The sequence below is a fragment of the Chrysochloris asiatica genome, unplaced genomic scaffold, assembly GCF_000296735.1.
Source record: "Chrysochloris asiatica unplaced genomic scaffold, ChrAsi1.0 scaffold00156, whole genome shotgun sequence".
In the NCBI taxonomy this organism is placed as follows: Eukaryota; Metazoa; Chordata; class Mammalia; order Afrosoricida; family Chrysochloridae; genus Chrysochloris; species Chrysochloris asiatica.
This window is the reverse complement of record NW_006408674.1, coordinates 1,667,068-1,681,224: the sequence shown is the minus strand read 5'-3', so window position 1 is coordinate 1,681,224 and position 14,157 is coordinate 1,667,068. Positions and strand designations below refer to the sequence as shown.

General features: G+C 42.2%; 1 protein-coding gene across 1 annotated transcript; it reads right to left on the bottom strand.

The window, feature by feature from the left end:
- Nucleotides 1–7,070: 7,070 nt before the first annotated feature.
- Nucleotides 7,071–8,678, bottom strand: ANKRD34C (ankyrin repeat domain 34C). The gene has a single exon (XM_006870898.1). The coding sequence runs from the start codon at nt 8,676–8,678 to the stop codon at nt 7,071–7,073; it is 1,608 nt and encodes a 535-aa protein (XP_006870960.1).
- Between the last annotated feature and the right edge of the window lie 5,479 nt (nt 8,679–14,157).

Sequence of the window (14,157 nt, the reverse complement as noted above, 5' to 3'; positions counted from 1 at the left end):
AATCCGTTTTTCATTCCTGGAAATATTCAAGCAGAAACTCAGTGAACAACCAATGCTAGGGACTGCTATAACAATGATTCGAGAATTGGGTGAAAGATTGTATTGTAATGTTCATGACCTCTAAGATTCCTTCTAGCCTTCATTTTCCGTAATATATGTTTTTGTTGTTGTTAAGTGACGTTGAGGGGGTTCCAAGTCACAGACACCTGTATAGGGTTTCTGATGAGCGGTTTGTGGGTTTGAACTGCAACCTTGTGGTGATTCTACAGCACCAAAGGGGGATTAACTTAGAAGAAAACCAAAAAAGTTACCCATCCACTTTAATCCTGGGGTGACATCTGCGAAGACCTTTTAACACAGTGAGTAAAACTGATGCTTCTAAGAACTTCAGTAAAAGAAAGTGACAAAATTCAAGATCCATTCATGATAAAAACAACTCTTAGAAAACCAGGAGTTAATTGCTATCTTTAATGTCATAAACCTTGATTTAATTGGTAAGTGCTGTAGAGTTGGTTCCAACTCATAGCAACCCTGTATAGGGTTTTCAAGTAGCAGCTGGTAGGTTTGAACCACTGACCTTGTGGTTAGCAGTCCAGTGCTTATCCTACAGTGCCACACCAGGACTCCTACAGAGCCACACCAAATCATAAAACTTAGATGCCAGAAAAACGATGCCATAAAACAACCTAGAGCAAACTTTCTAAATATTGATGAAACATCGCAATTGTTCCCTTTGAAACTGGGAATAAGACCTGAATGCCTGCTATACCAGCTGCTACTCAACGGCATTCCAGAAGTCCTAGACAGTGAGGTAAGGTGAGAAAAAGAGGTCAAGTGTAAGAACTGGAAATGATTGCCAGGGCAGTCAGAACAGAAGGAGGACTCATATGTTCATGCTCCGATTCTGTCAAACTGCACATTTATGTTTATGACTTCTCTGTATGTGTATTTCATTCCACAACTTTGTTGTTGTTAAGTGCGATCGAGTCAGTTCTGATCTATACTGACACTGTATAGGGTTTCTGAGGAGCAGTTGGTGGGCTTGAACTGCTGACCTTGCAATTCAAACTGACTTGCAGTCCAGCACGTTAGCCCACAGTGTCACACCAGGACTCACAACTTTAAAGGGTTTGAAATGACACGAGGCAAAATGTGTATGAATTGTTGAATGGAAAACTGATTTGCTCTGTAAACCTTCACCCAATTCACAACAACCAGTTAAAAACAAATGAACGAAAAGGGATTTTAAATGAGTAAGTCAGTGATAACAGGAAGGGCAGTGCAGGTGGACGCACAGCATGGTCCAGCATACTATTCGGATTCTGAAACCCAATCAGTGTTTGTCCATTCCTCATACATGTAATGAATCATGGTGAGACAGATGCAGCCGTGGTCTGTGGGCTGGTGAAGGGAAATAGAAGGTTTGCAAATCACAGAGTTGCCAAGGAGCTATAACTGTGGCCAGCCTTTTCTTGCACAAACAAACTAAGGAAGATGACAGACCGCCCTCCTAGGCTCACCAGCTTCTCCAAGACAATTGTTTCGGTGGCTGTCCAGTGTTTAACCATCTTTCTATTGGGGAAATCCCAAACTTACTGGAAGGCCAGCCTGATTCTCATCACAGAACCAAAGAGGGGCAGATACTTCCTCTTTGTCTGTCCCCTGGTATCAGTGTTCTTGCATCTGAATTTTGGGGGGTGCCCAAAGACACGGGGGAGTAAGACCACCGAAGACAGTAGTAGCATTGAGGTCCAGCCTTGTGACAGCCAGTGCCAAGGGCAGAGAGGTACCAGGCCCTGCATCCTGAGCAGATGGTTCCCAAGGCATGATTTTTAACATTGTATTTAGCTATTTAGCCTTTCTTACTTTCTACCCCTCTAGGAGTCTATCCAAGGAGCTCTGGTAGCATAATGGTTATGAGTTGGGCTGTTAACCTGAAGGTCAGCAGTTCAAAACTACCAGCTGTTCCATGAAAGAAAGATTTGCAGTCTCGGAAACCCTATGCAGGGTTGCTATAAGTTGGAACTGACTCCACAGCACCCTGCCTCTGCCCCCACCCCACCCCCACCCAGGAATCTATCTCCATTATCCTCATTGGGTCTATGGAGATTGAGATTTGCAAACTACTGTGACTGGATTTTTCACTACCCAAATGTAGACTTATTCAACCTGTATGTTGAGCAAATAATCTGAGAAGCTGGGTTATATGAAGAAAACCATGGCATCAGGATTGGAGGAAGACTCATTAACAACCTGCAATATGCTGATGATACAACCTTGCTTGCTGAAAGTGAAGAGGACTTAGAATACTTACTGATGAAGATCAAAGAGCACAGCTTTCAGTATGGATTGCATCTCAATGTAAAGAAAACAAAAATCCTCACCACTGGACCAATAAACAACATTCTTATCAATGAAGAAAAGATTGAAGTTGTCAAGGACTTCATTCTTCTTGGATCAACACTCATGGAAGCAGCAGTCAAGAAATCAAATGCCATGTTACATTAGGCAATTCTGCTGCACAAGATCTTTTTAAAGTGTTGAAGATCAAAGATGTCAGCTTGAGGACTAAGGTACGCCTGACCCAAGCTATGGTATTTTCAGTAACCTCACAGACACACGAAAGTTGGACAGTGGACAAGGAAGACCATAGAAGAATTGAGCATTTTAGTTATGGTGTTGGAGAATATTGAAAGTGACATGGACTTCCAAAAGAAAAAACAGATCTTTGTTGGAGGAAGTGCAGTCAGAGTGCTCCTTGGAGGCCAGGATGGCCAAACTTCATCTCTCATACTTCAGACGTATCATCAGAAGGGACCCATTGCTAGAAAAGGATATCATGTTTGGTAAACTGGAGGATTGGAGAAAAAGAGGAAGACCCCAGTGAGATGGATTGGTAAAGCTGCAGCATCAATGGGCTCAAGCATGGCAACAATTGTGAGGCTGGCCCCGAACCGAGCAGTGGTTCGTTCTGTTGTGCATAGGGTCGCTATAAGTCAGTACTGACTCGGCACCTAACAACAACAAATGTAGACAAAAAGCAATGGGATTTGCCCAAAATGCTAAGAATGGATGGAAGAGTTGGATTGTAGACAAGATGAATGTTTAAAATTATATGTACAAAAAATACTGGGTGCTTGATAAGGTGGCTAGTACTAGGCTGTAAGATCAACCCCAACCTAAGAGCAAGGTAAAGACTGTGAGGACCAGAATTCAACACACTGCCTCGTATTCCTGGGTCTTACTTGCTTCCTGCCTTTGACAGAATAGCATTATCACTTTTCTATCACTAATTTCAGTGGAAAATATTTCAGCTTTCCTTCTCTGACAGTTTTCTACCTTACACGTGTTCTGGCTCTCACAAGCTGTAGTGTATTTGTAATTGAAATTTTTCTAAGAAAAATGAGAAATACTATTGAAGGATTGATTGTATTATATCTTTTATTGATATATTCAAAACATCTAAATAATTCCATTACATGGGTTTTGGTATATCTTGGAGCACATTGTCCACTCGAGACTTGAATATAGCTAGTGAACCAATTCAAGCAGCAAACGGGAACTTCTGAAATACCAGCACACAAAGGTGAACAGTCAGACACAACCTGCGTTTTGTAGGGTACCATTTGCTCGATGAAGTTCTAAGAGAGTTGACGTATGACTTAAAAATCAATAAATAAAAAGGTTTTGGAATGTCTAGAATTCAAACCAAAGTTCCAAACTTTAGAAGTCCATTCTGTAATACATTTTGATAAACATTCCAGAAAGTCTTAAGTGGATGGATTATTGAAACTATAGTTTGCAACTAACTTCTATAGAGACTCCTAAAACAAAAACTAACCTCTAATCTAGAGAGCATGTTTGGATCTACATACATCTTTAAAAACAAAAAACATTCTTGTGAGGTTTGTTAACATGGACAAAATTGCTTATTTATGCATTAACCCTAATAGAGTAGTTTGGTTGTTGTACTAGTTTAGAACAGTCCTATTCAGCTAATGCATCGTCAAGTAGTGATGAGATAAGGTACTATCATGATGAATGTCTAGAAAGGCCAATGGTAAGTCCACAAGTGATAGATGCAGACCGTGCCTGAAATAAAAGTACCTGATATATTTGTGCAGTGGACTGGTGAATCCGAATGAGCATCATGTTCAGCGGTTCACCTAAGCTAATTTCTATAAGTGTAACAGGTAAATACTTAAATTAAGCTTCCAAATCTTAGCTAACGGGCTTGGGAAAATGTTCCTATGGAGTGTCTTGCTATCCCCACAGCTAGATACTACTAGGGAAAGACTTACGTTTAACTGGCATTAACAACACTCGAAAAGTCCTTGGCATGTGTGTGTGTTTAATGAGCTACTAAGAACAATGGTTGTCTGTATGATTCTCTCTTGAATGTATAGAGAGTTGTGTCTTTGCTGTAATGGCATCTGCTTGGTAAAAACTGTTCTTGATTAAATAGTGCTGAAAAGTATACAAGTTCCCACACCACACCAAGTTTATAAATGGTAGATTTTCACTAGGTTTTGTGCTCTTCTTCTTATTCGCCTTCCTGCAGAGCACATTAGCACTCAGTTTTGTGGGTGCTTGCCAAGAATCCTGAAGGCCCATGGTATGTACTGACTAGTCATTTTACTGACACACAATTTTGAATTGTCTTTCAGTTCGTGGGCGAGCCTAGCTTGCCAACCTGCAACCACACCTCCTTGTAGCTTTGTTGTTCTCCATATATTTCGACCATATTCCCAGTCTTTCTCCCAATGCAGAAGTGATCAACTGAGGTAATAGCACCCTCTGGGAAATTTTTACAATCTCTCTAGGCATTTTTTTAAAATCACAACTGGAGGGGGTTCTAGGTGGGAGGGTGGTACTGGCATCTAGTGAGTAGAGCCCAAGTGTGCTGCTAAACTTCTGATAGTGCCCAGGATGGCTCCCTACAACAAAGAAGAATTTGATCCAAAAAGTCAATACTCTTGAAGTTAAGATGGTGCCTGTTCTCAAAGGATAGCTAAAATAGTTGTCTTATGTATAATCATCATCAATGCTGGCTTAGAATATCCAGATCAATTTCTAGCTAATGTCATTATAGAAAAGGTGCAATATGTAGCGCTGTGTGAAAGAATTTATTTTGATTCCTTTACAAATGAATTTAGGGCAGAGCATTTAGATTATCACCCAAGAATCTCAAGGAGACATGAATTTTTTAGCTCAACTTTGCACCAAGAATCTCAAAGAAACTTGAATTTTTTAGCTCAACTTTGCATCATTTTGTGTAGGATATTATACACTATTTGAGATTTTTGAGGATTCTAAGGTCTCAAGAAAAAGATAAAGTAGCTCCCTTGTATCCAGTGACTTTTACCTGTGCCAAGCACAAAGGCAGGCTTTGCCTCCCATGATCTTCCTTGACTCTCACCACAGTCTTGCAAAGTGAAGCATCACTAAGCCCATTTTACAGAGGAGGTAAAGGAAGTTCAGAGGAGTTATGCAACCTACTCAGCGTCACACAGCTGGTAAGTGATGAAGCGAGGCTGCAAACCCCAACCTGTTGGGCTCAAACTTTTCCTCTTTCCTTTGCATGATGCTGTCTTGGCACTGTTGGGGAGAAGGAGTTACTGGACTTTGGGGCCATAGAAGAAATCGATTTGAACACACTCAGAGGGAAGAGATCAATGAGAAAATAGCCAAGAATATCTTCATCTAAAATGTGCAAAGTGCTTTTTTTCCTTTTTGGATTTGTTCAAAGCGATTTAAAAGGGTTATGCTGGTTGTTTTAGAAAACTTATATCACTTCAAAAACTCTGGTAAAGAGGAAATTGGATTTTTCTTGAGTTCCCTAGATAAATGAGGAATAAACGACAGCTTGCAGCTCCTAAAGTTTACACAATTAAATGGTTCCCAATTCTTCTGGCTGGAGAACCATTCACCTGGTATTTTAATCTGTGCCTTTCATACCAACATTTAGCATTCTAGTTTTAGGCAAATCTCACCAACTTTTCTTTAAAATAATCAGGAAAGTCTTGTCATGGATCTTTCTAGAAATTATGTCACTTTCCACTCCAGGTTAGTTAACAGATCTTAACTTTTTTTTTCCCTCCTCCATAAGATTCATACCCAAGAGCCTGTGTCAGGGTAGCAGACTTGGGAAAGTTTTGTTTCTGGGTCAAGATTTGTTACTGAGGTGCCAGCTATACTGACATAACAGAATTTGGAGGGAATGTTGTTGGATGTGATATTTGAGGACCCAGTAAAATGAGTTACTGGGAGTCAGAAGGAGCCCAGCTGCTAACTGAAAGATCTGTGGTTGGAACCCACTAACCATTCAAGAGAAGAAAGAGGTTGCAGTTTGCTTCTGTAAAGATCTCAAACCTTGGAAACCCAAATGGACAGATATAATCTGTCCTATAGAGTTTGCTATAAGTCAGATCAGCTACACAGCATTGGCTTTTTGGGTGGGGGATCAGAAATGTCATAGTCATATTATGTGTGACAGATCCTCAAAATATAATAAAAGCTCACACCCCAAATCTCTGTGGGGTTTGGTGGGAACAGAATCGGCTTCAACACCTTCAAATGGAACCCAGATATTCAGATTTAGTCGCTTAGTGATTGGAGATTTTGCACATTCTAACAAATGTTAACGCCTCATCTTCGTTGTAGGCACTTTATATATTTATTATAAATAACATATTTCAAATACCCCATCATGATTTCGATTCTTATTTTCTGTTTGAGAGAAAATAACCGGCATCAACAGTTTACTTAGATCATTATATTTGCTGTGTTACTTTCAAACTCCAAAGGTTTTTCTTCCCTTGGAGAATTTGTTTTTAATTTCTTTTCCAAAACCCAATTATCGTGGGCTCTTTTCAAGTAGGCCTGTAAAAAATCCAGGGATTATTCCAGAAATGAAGAAGCACCCTGTTTCCACATCCTCTGAAGCGGACACACACCAGCATCACGGGCTGGTGAGGAGACAGACAATGTGAGTGGCTGAGTTGCTTTAGATCAGGGCCCTTCTTAAGCTAAATAGATTTTAAAAGCAACAAGTTTCTAGAACAAAGCTTTTAGGTCATGATCTCTTCAAAGTCAGACAGCTGCTTCATCTGTTCAACTTGCATCGAGTGCCTTCTGAGGAGTTTCTTCTTACTTCTCAAATCAATTCTCTTTGGTGAACTTGGAGCAACGGGAACCATGGATTTTAAGCCACTGGCAAGTGGGGAAGAAAGTTTGTTGCTAGATCTAATGTCTGGGATAGGTGGGTTCAGATTCACATTTAAGGGTGGGAGGAAACCGGGTCTAGTTTGAGATATGCGGTCTAGTAATAGAGTTCCAGAACCTCGTCTTTCTAGAAGATGTGGTGGCCTGCGGCGCACTGCGCTGGGGGATGTGCTGGGAACGGCATCCAGGGACTCCCTAGAGCCGTAGACAAGACACAAGTGGGAGCTGTTGAGCTTCTTTCTATCTAAGGGTCCTTTGCCTGATTCAAGGGAAATGGAGTTGGCTGGGTCAGTCCCTGGTTGTAAATCTAAATCATAGAAATCATTCTCCAGCAGTGTGAGGGATGCTGGATCTTTCAGAGCAGAGGTACCTGATGGACCCATACCTCCCTTCTCTTGGTCGACAGGGAGAGTACTTCTTCTAGATAGACGGGGGTGGGGAGCTTGACCCTTCTCATAGGTTGGCTTCCAGGCTGGTGGTGCAGAAGAGCTTGGAATCTTCAGAACTTGCTCCGTGACTGTAGGGAAGAGGGTGGAGTCTTTGCCATCGATACTGTTGGTTCTAGAAAGGGGCCCTCTTTTGGGGAAGGGGACGTCACTAATGCTCTTGATGACTTTATTGTCTGTGCTGACACTCTGGGTCTCATCCTGGAGCGTTGAGGCTGCCAACACAGAGGGCGCGATCAAGCCCCAAGGCTCAGACTGCAGCCTCTTTAGTTGGGGCAAACGGGCCCTTTTGAGATTGCTGACTTTCCTGTTGGGTGAGCCAGGCTCATTAAGAGCCTTGGAGGCATTGCAACCAATCGGATGCCCTGTTTGGAGACTGAAGAAGTCATCCTCTTTCTCAGTGGGTGGAGAGCCCAAACCTGGAGCTCTCAGTTGGATATCAGAAGGAGACGTGCACAGTGGAGGTGACTGTCTGTCTTCCACCTTGGGTGAAGGGGGGACATTAAGGTACTGTTTGGTGGTTTTGGTGCCTGAAGACGATTTATCTGTTGTTATAATAATCACCTCCTTCCCTTTGGCTTTGCAGGCATCGAGGAGATGTTTCAACGCATCCTTATCATCGGCATTGATTGCATAAACCAGAGCTGAAGCCCCTGTGCAATCCTCGAGGCTGGGGTCTGCTCCATTCTCCAGTAACAAGGAGACCACTTCTCCCCCAGCTCTCCTAATGCAGGCATGGATGAGAGCAGTTTTACCGGACTTATCCTGGATATTGGGGTCTGCCCTGTTGTCCAGCAGATACTTCACCATCTTAGACTTGCTGATGCTTTGCTGGTCCACATGTTTGGTGATACAGGCCACCATGAGTGCTGTTTCGCCTTTATCATTGCTTTCGTTGATATAGGCACCCCCTTCCAGGAGGAGTCTGGTCAGCCTGAGTCTCCCCAGCCACACGGCCTTTAGAAGCGAGTTTCCATCAGTCCTCAGTTCAGTGTTGTCATCCATCATACTGGCCACAGTTTATGCCTCCAAGCTATCGTAGCAATCAGACCTAGTAAATGAAGAAAAAAAGGAAACATCACGTATATATGCTATAGCTGTTCAGTGCAGCGTGGTTGTTGCAGGAGCTGGATACATTGACAACCCAGCACCATTGCTAGCTGTTTTGCCTTGAGCAAATTAACTAACTTCTCTGAGTTCATTCCTTCATCTGTAAAGTGGGCAATACAGTAATGACTTACTTCATCAACTAGTGGTGAAGATTAAATCAGAGAATGTATATAAAACACTTAAGATATGTTGTTGTTAAGCACCATTGAGTCAATTCCAACTCATAGTGACCTTGTATAAGATTTCCAAGGGGTGGCTGGTGGGTTTGAACTACCTACCTTGTGGTTTGCAGTCCAGTGCTTATCCTACAGAGCCACGCCAGGACTCCAAAAGCTTTGAGGGAGCAGAAAGTCTCATCTTTCTCCTGCAGTGCATGTAAAAGCAGTTCATGTAATGCCTGTTGTTGTTGTTGTTATGTGCCATCGAGTCGGTTCTGACCCATAGCGACCCTGTATAGGGTTTCCGAGGGTGTAAATCTTTACGGGAGTAGAAAGCCTCATCTTTCTCCCATGGAGCAGCTGGTAGTTTCGAACCGCTGACCTTAAGGTTTGCAGCCCGATTCGTAACCACTACGCTAATGCCTAGCCTATGCTATTGTTATTGTTGGTTGTCATAAAGACAACTCACGGCATCCACATGTTTGGTAGAGTACAGCTGCATTCCCGAGGGTTTTCAGTGGCTGATGTTTCATAGGTGGATTGCCAAATCTTTCTTCCATGACCCTTGTGGGTATGCTTAAACCACCAAGCTTTGGTTAGCACCTGAGCTCATTAACCATTACACCTAGCATGCATTAAGCAATTAAAAGCAACAAGACTACTAATATTGTATTGACTACACAATATTCATCACAAATGCAGTTTTAGTAGCTGTTGCTTTCATGTCAGGAACCAGGAAGGTCTAAGTTCCTTCAGGTGAAGCTCACAGCTGCCTTCCTAGTGTTTAACAATGGCTTACACACGTGTTTAATGCACTCGGCCAATGGGTCACATTATGCATAAGGTTGCCATGGGTTGGCACCACCTGGGTAACAACTAACAACAAAATTGAAATGGGCGGGTTGGAGGGGTGGGGAGCTGTAAGGCATTATGTTAAGACAAGAACAGCCTAGCACTCTTTCCAAGCTGCAGTCTAAACTTCTCCAGCAGATGTCAGACTTCTCCTTCTGCTCAGTCAGACCTTGGGACTTGTTCAATGTACATGCCTCATCCTTCCCTCTGGTTAACAGATACAATAAGAGGCAGAAGAGGATTGCATTTTGCACATAAATACTAAGAAATACAGCTCACATGAAAGCTTTCTTTGCTGAGTTTGTCAAGCTTGTGTTTTCTGTGTCGTTTCTCTCAAAGGCCTAAACTCAGACCCTCCAAGGTGTGTGTGTTGAGAGAACTTCCACAAATACAGAGTTAGGTGCCCAGATGTTGCTGCAGCTGCCTCACAGGTACACCACTGGCCTTGTTGCTCTCAGCACCGCCCCCCGCCCCACACAAATTTTTGGTGTCTTTTGTTGTTGTTGTTATGTGCTGTGGAGTCGGTTCCGACTCATAGCGACCCTGCACAGGGTTTCCGAGGCTGTAAATCTTTTCAGGAGCAGAACGCCTCATCTTTCTCCAGCGGAGCAGCTGGTAGTTTTGAACTGCTGACCTTTGTGTCTATGGGCTCCTTTAAAGCAGATAGCCCCCAAAGTTTATTTGCCACAGTTACTGAGTGTGCCTCCTCATCTGATTCATTATCAATCTTTGTCTTACTCCATATCAACTTATAAAAGCAAACAAACAAAAACTACCCATTGCCATCACATTGATTCTAAGTCCCAGTGACCCTACATATGGTGGTGGTGATGTGCCATGGAGTCGGTTCCGACTCATAGCGACCCTGTACAGGGTTTCCGAGGCTGTAAATCTTTTCAGGAGCAGAAAGCCTCATCTTTCTCCCATGGAACAGCTGGTAGTTTTGAACTGATGACCTTGTGGTTCGCAGTCTGATTCGTAGCCACTACGTTACCAGAGACCCTACATATAGAACAGAATCTAACTGTGTCCGTAGAGTTCCTAAAGCTATAAATCTTCATGGAAGCAGACTGCTGCATCTTTCTCCCTGCTGAGCGGCTGGTGGGTTCAAACTGCCAACCTTGCAGTTAGCAACCAAGCGTATAACTACCGAATCAGCAGCACTGCTTACCAACTTAAACACCTCTGTGCCATTGGGAGTCCAAAACCTTTCTTGGTTGATTCCGAGAGATTTGTATCGTGAAAGAAATTTACCTTATGAGCAATACAGGAACAAATACTTGCTATTTAAAAACAAACAAACAAAACCCCCAAACCACACTTAAGTCTATAAAGAGGAAGCCGTCTCCACTGTCTCCCACCCCTCCTTGAAGCCACTCAGCTCTTCAGTGCTAACTATGGTTCACAGTCGAGTGTTTTTGTGGCTTGTTTTCCCCCTCCTTCAGGTAATTTTCTGCTTCTTCCAATGCATTATTCTTATAATAACACCTGAGTCTGATCTTGTGGCAATTGTTCTGTCACGTGTTTCTATTAGATTTTCTGCAAAAATACCACCAGCGGAGGACACTGTATGTTATTAAATATATCAACTATCGGTCTCTGTTTCAGTCTCTCCACCTCAGTCTCCTACTGATTTCTATGTTTCTGTGTATGTGTGTGTGTGGGTGTAATGTATTTCTCTGTCCTCTCTACCCCCCTTTTGCGTCTTGTCATTCCCTTCTCTCTTAGTCATATTAATTCCTTTGTGGTACAACATAAGGATCCCTAGTGGTGAAGTGATATAAGAATCAGGCTGTTAACTAAATGTTCGGGGTTTAAACCCACCATGGGAGAAAGATGAGACTGTCTGCTCTCAGAAAGATTTATAGTCTCAGAAATCTTATATAGGATTTCTGAGTCTGAACTACTCAATAGGAGAGAGTTTTGGTTTGTGGTCCTACATAAATTGTTTTGTTAAATTTCTAGGTTTTAATAAGCTTGTCACTCTCCAAGTTCTTTAAAACAATATTTCTAAGGGCTAAATAAAGGACTCCTGGTATGGCACTGTATGATAAGCACTGGACCACAAGGTTGGTTTGAACAACAAGGCCAGTGGTTCAAACTTACCAGCCACTTCTTGGAAACCCTATACTGGGTGGTTATGAATTGGAACCAACTCAACAGCACTTAACAACACCAATAAGTAAAGGAAAAGGACAGTGGGGTTCACTGGTAGATTTCTTGCCTTCCATGGAGAAAACTCAAGTTTAAGTCCCTGCCAACATACAGCCAGCCCAGAAACTACCTGTCTGCCAGTAAAGACTTAACATATTGCTGCAACCCTGAACATGTTTCCGTGGCACTTCAGACTAAGGTAGAATAAGAAGAAAAGTCATGCAATCTACCTCCAAAAATTCTATAGCTCAAAATGATCTCATCCTGTTATGCGCTGGGTCGCCATGAGTTGGGGCCAGCTCAATGACAGTTAGCACCAACTAATACAGGTAATCCCCAACTAATGACAGGGCTTCATTCCAATGACTACTCCATGGTAAATTGGGTCTAATATAAGTCAAATACCTCCTCTTTCCCCATTATGATTACCTTTTATTATAAGTATCTTTATAAATCTGATCTTCATTTATCACATGAAGGGGATTGAAAACATCACATCTGAGAATGATCATGGTAAATTACCTGCTGCAACATTATATGAAATATATATTACTAATGATAAGATGTAAAACCCAACAAACAGAACCAGACAGTCCTAAGTGTGGATTGTCATAAATTGGGGACCACAAGTAAAGGGGGAGACGGTGGCTTTGTTGGATAAGCACTGGACTGTGAACCACACGGTCAGTGGATTGAACCCACCACCCATACCAAGGGAGAAAGATAAGGCTTTTTTGCTCCTGTGAAGATTTACAGCCTCAGAAACACTATGTTGTTTTTGTTAAGTGCCATGGAGTCAGTTCTGACTCATGGTAACCATGTATAGGGCTCCCAAGGGGAAGCTGGTGTGTTTGAACAAATAACTTTGTGGTTAGTAATCCAGTGCTTTTCCTACATTGCCACACCAGGACTCCTTGCAAGTCCCAACTGAACTGCACTTAACAACAACCATATCCTGTAAAGGAAAAGGAACACCCGTTGAAATCATCCTGCTTTCTATTTCGTTAAAGGGACCCTTCCTCTCCTGTGGTCTCAAATGCCATCCCCTACCACTCCAGTCCTCTTCCCATGCCATCTAGCTTGAAATCTCATTGTGTCTCAAATGCACTCCCCTTTTTTTCCCCCTTGCTCTTGGCTCTGTTCATGTTTCTAACTATAAACATTCCCTACTCTTCATTAATTATTCATCATCTTTCAAAACTCATCTCAAATGTTACTTCCTTTGCAATCAAAAGGAAAATCACTCAGGAACAAAGATAGAGAGTTGAGTAAAATTACAACTGACTCGTATCCAGACTATATAAAGAACTCCTACAATTCATTTCCTTCAAAAGAGGATACACAAATGGTCAATGAGCTCATAAAAATGTCTTCAGCCTCATTAGTATTCAAGGAAAATCAAATTAAAGCACATGGATACCACTACGCCCCCACCAGAAAGACTAAAATTAAAAAGACTGACAATACCAACAACAGATGAGAATGGGAAGCAATTGGACTCATAACTCTACTGGTAGGAGTATAAATTGGTATTAAACTGAACTAAACCTTATGTTATGACCCAGCAATTCCGTGCCTAAGTGTATACTTGTGGTAGATTGCAACTCAAGGTCACCTAGTCCTCCCATTCCACAATACAATGTTGCCTCTCCTCCAGTTGAGAGGAAGAGTTTGCTTGTGACTAGTTTTGACCAATAGAATACAACAGAAGGAGCTTTGTGAAACTTTCAAGGCAAGTGCTTATGGAACTCATAGTTTCCAGATTCACCCTCTTAACCCAACCACCATGTAAAACAGTATGAGTTAGCCTGCCAATATCCCACCGGGAAGAACACTTAGAACTCCAGATGACAGGCCCAGCTAACTTCTAGAATGTGAGGAATGTACAGAAAACTATCTTGACCCATCCAACCCCCAACCCCCAGATACTGAAATTGCATGAGTGAATCAGGCTAGATCAGTGGAAGAAACACCCAGAACCTGGTCCAAATGGCAGAGACATGAGCAAATAAATGACTTACTGTGTTAAACCACTAAGTTTAGAATCGCTTGTTCACAGATGACTGATAAATATGCATAGCAAAAGACACAAACAAATATGTTCCCAGTAGCACTATTCATAAAAGACAAAAACTGGAAATAACCTTGCTGCTTTGTTGCTAAGTGCTGTTGAGTTGGTTCCGACTTGTAATGAGCCTGTATAAGGTTTCCGA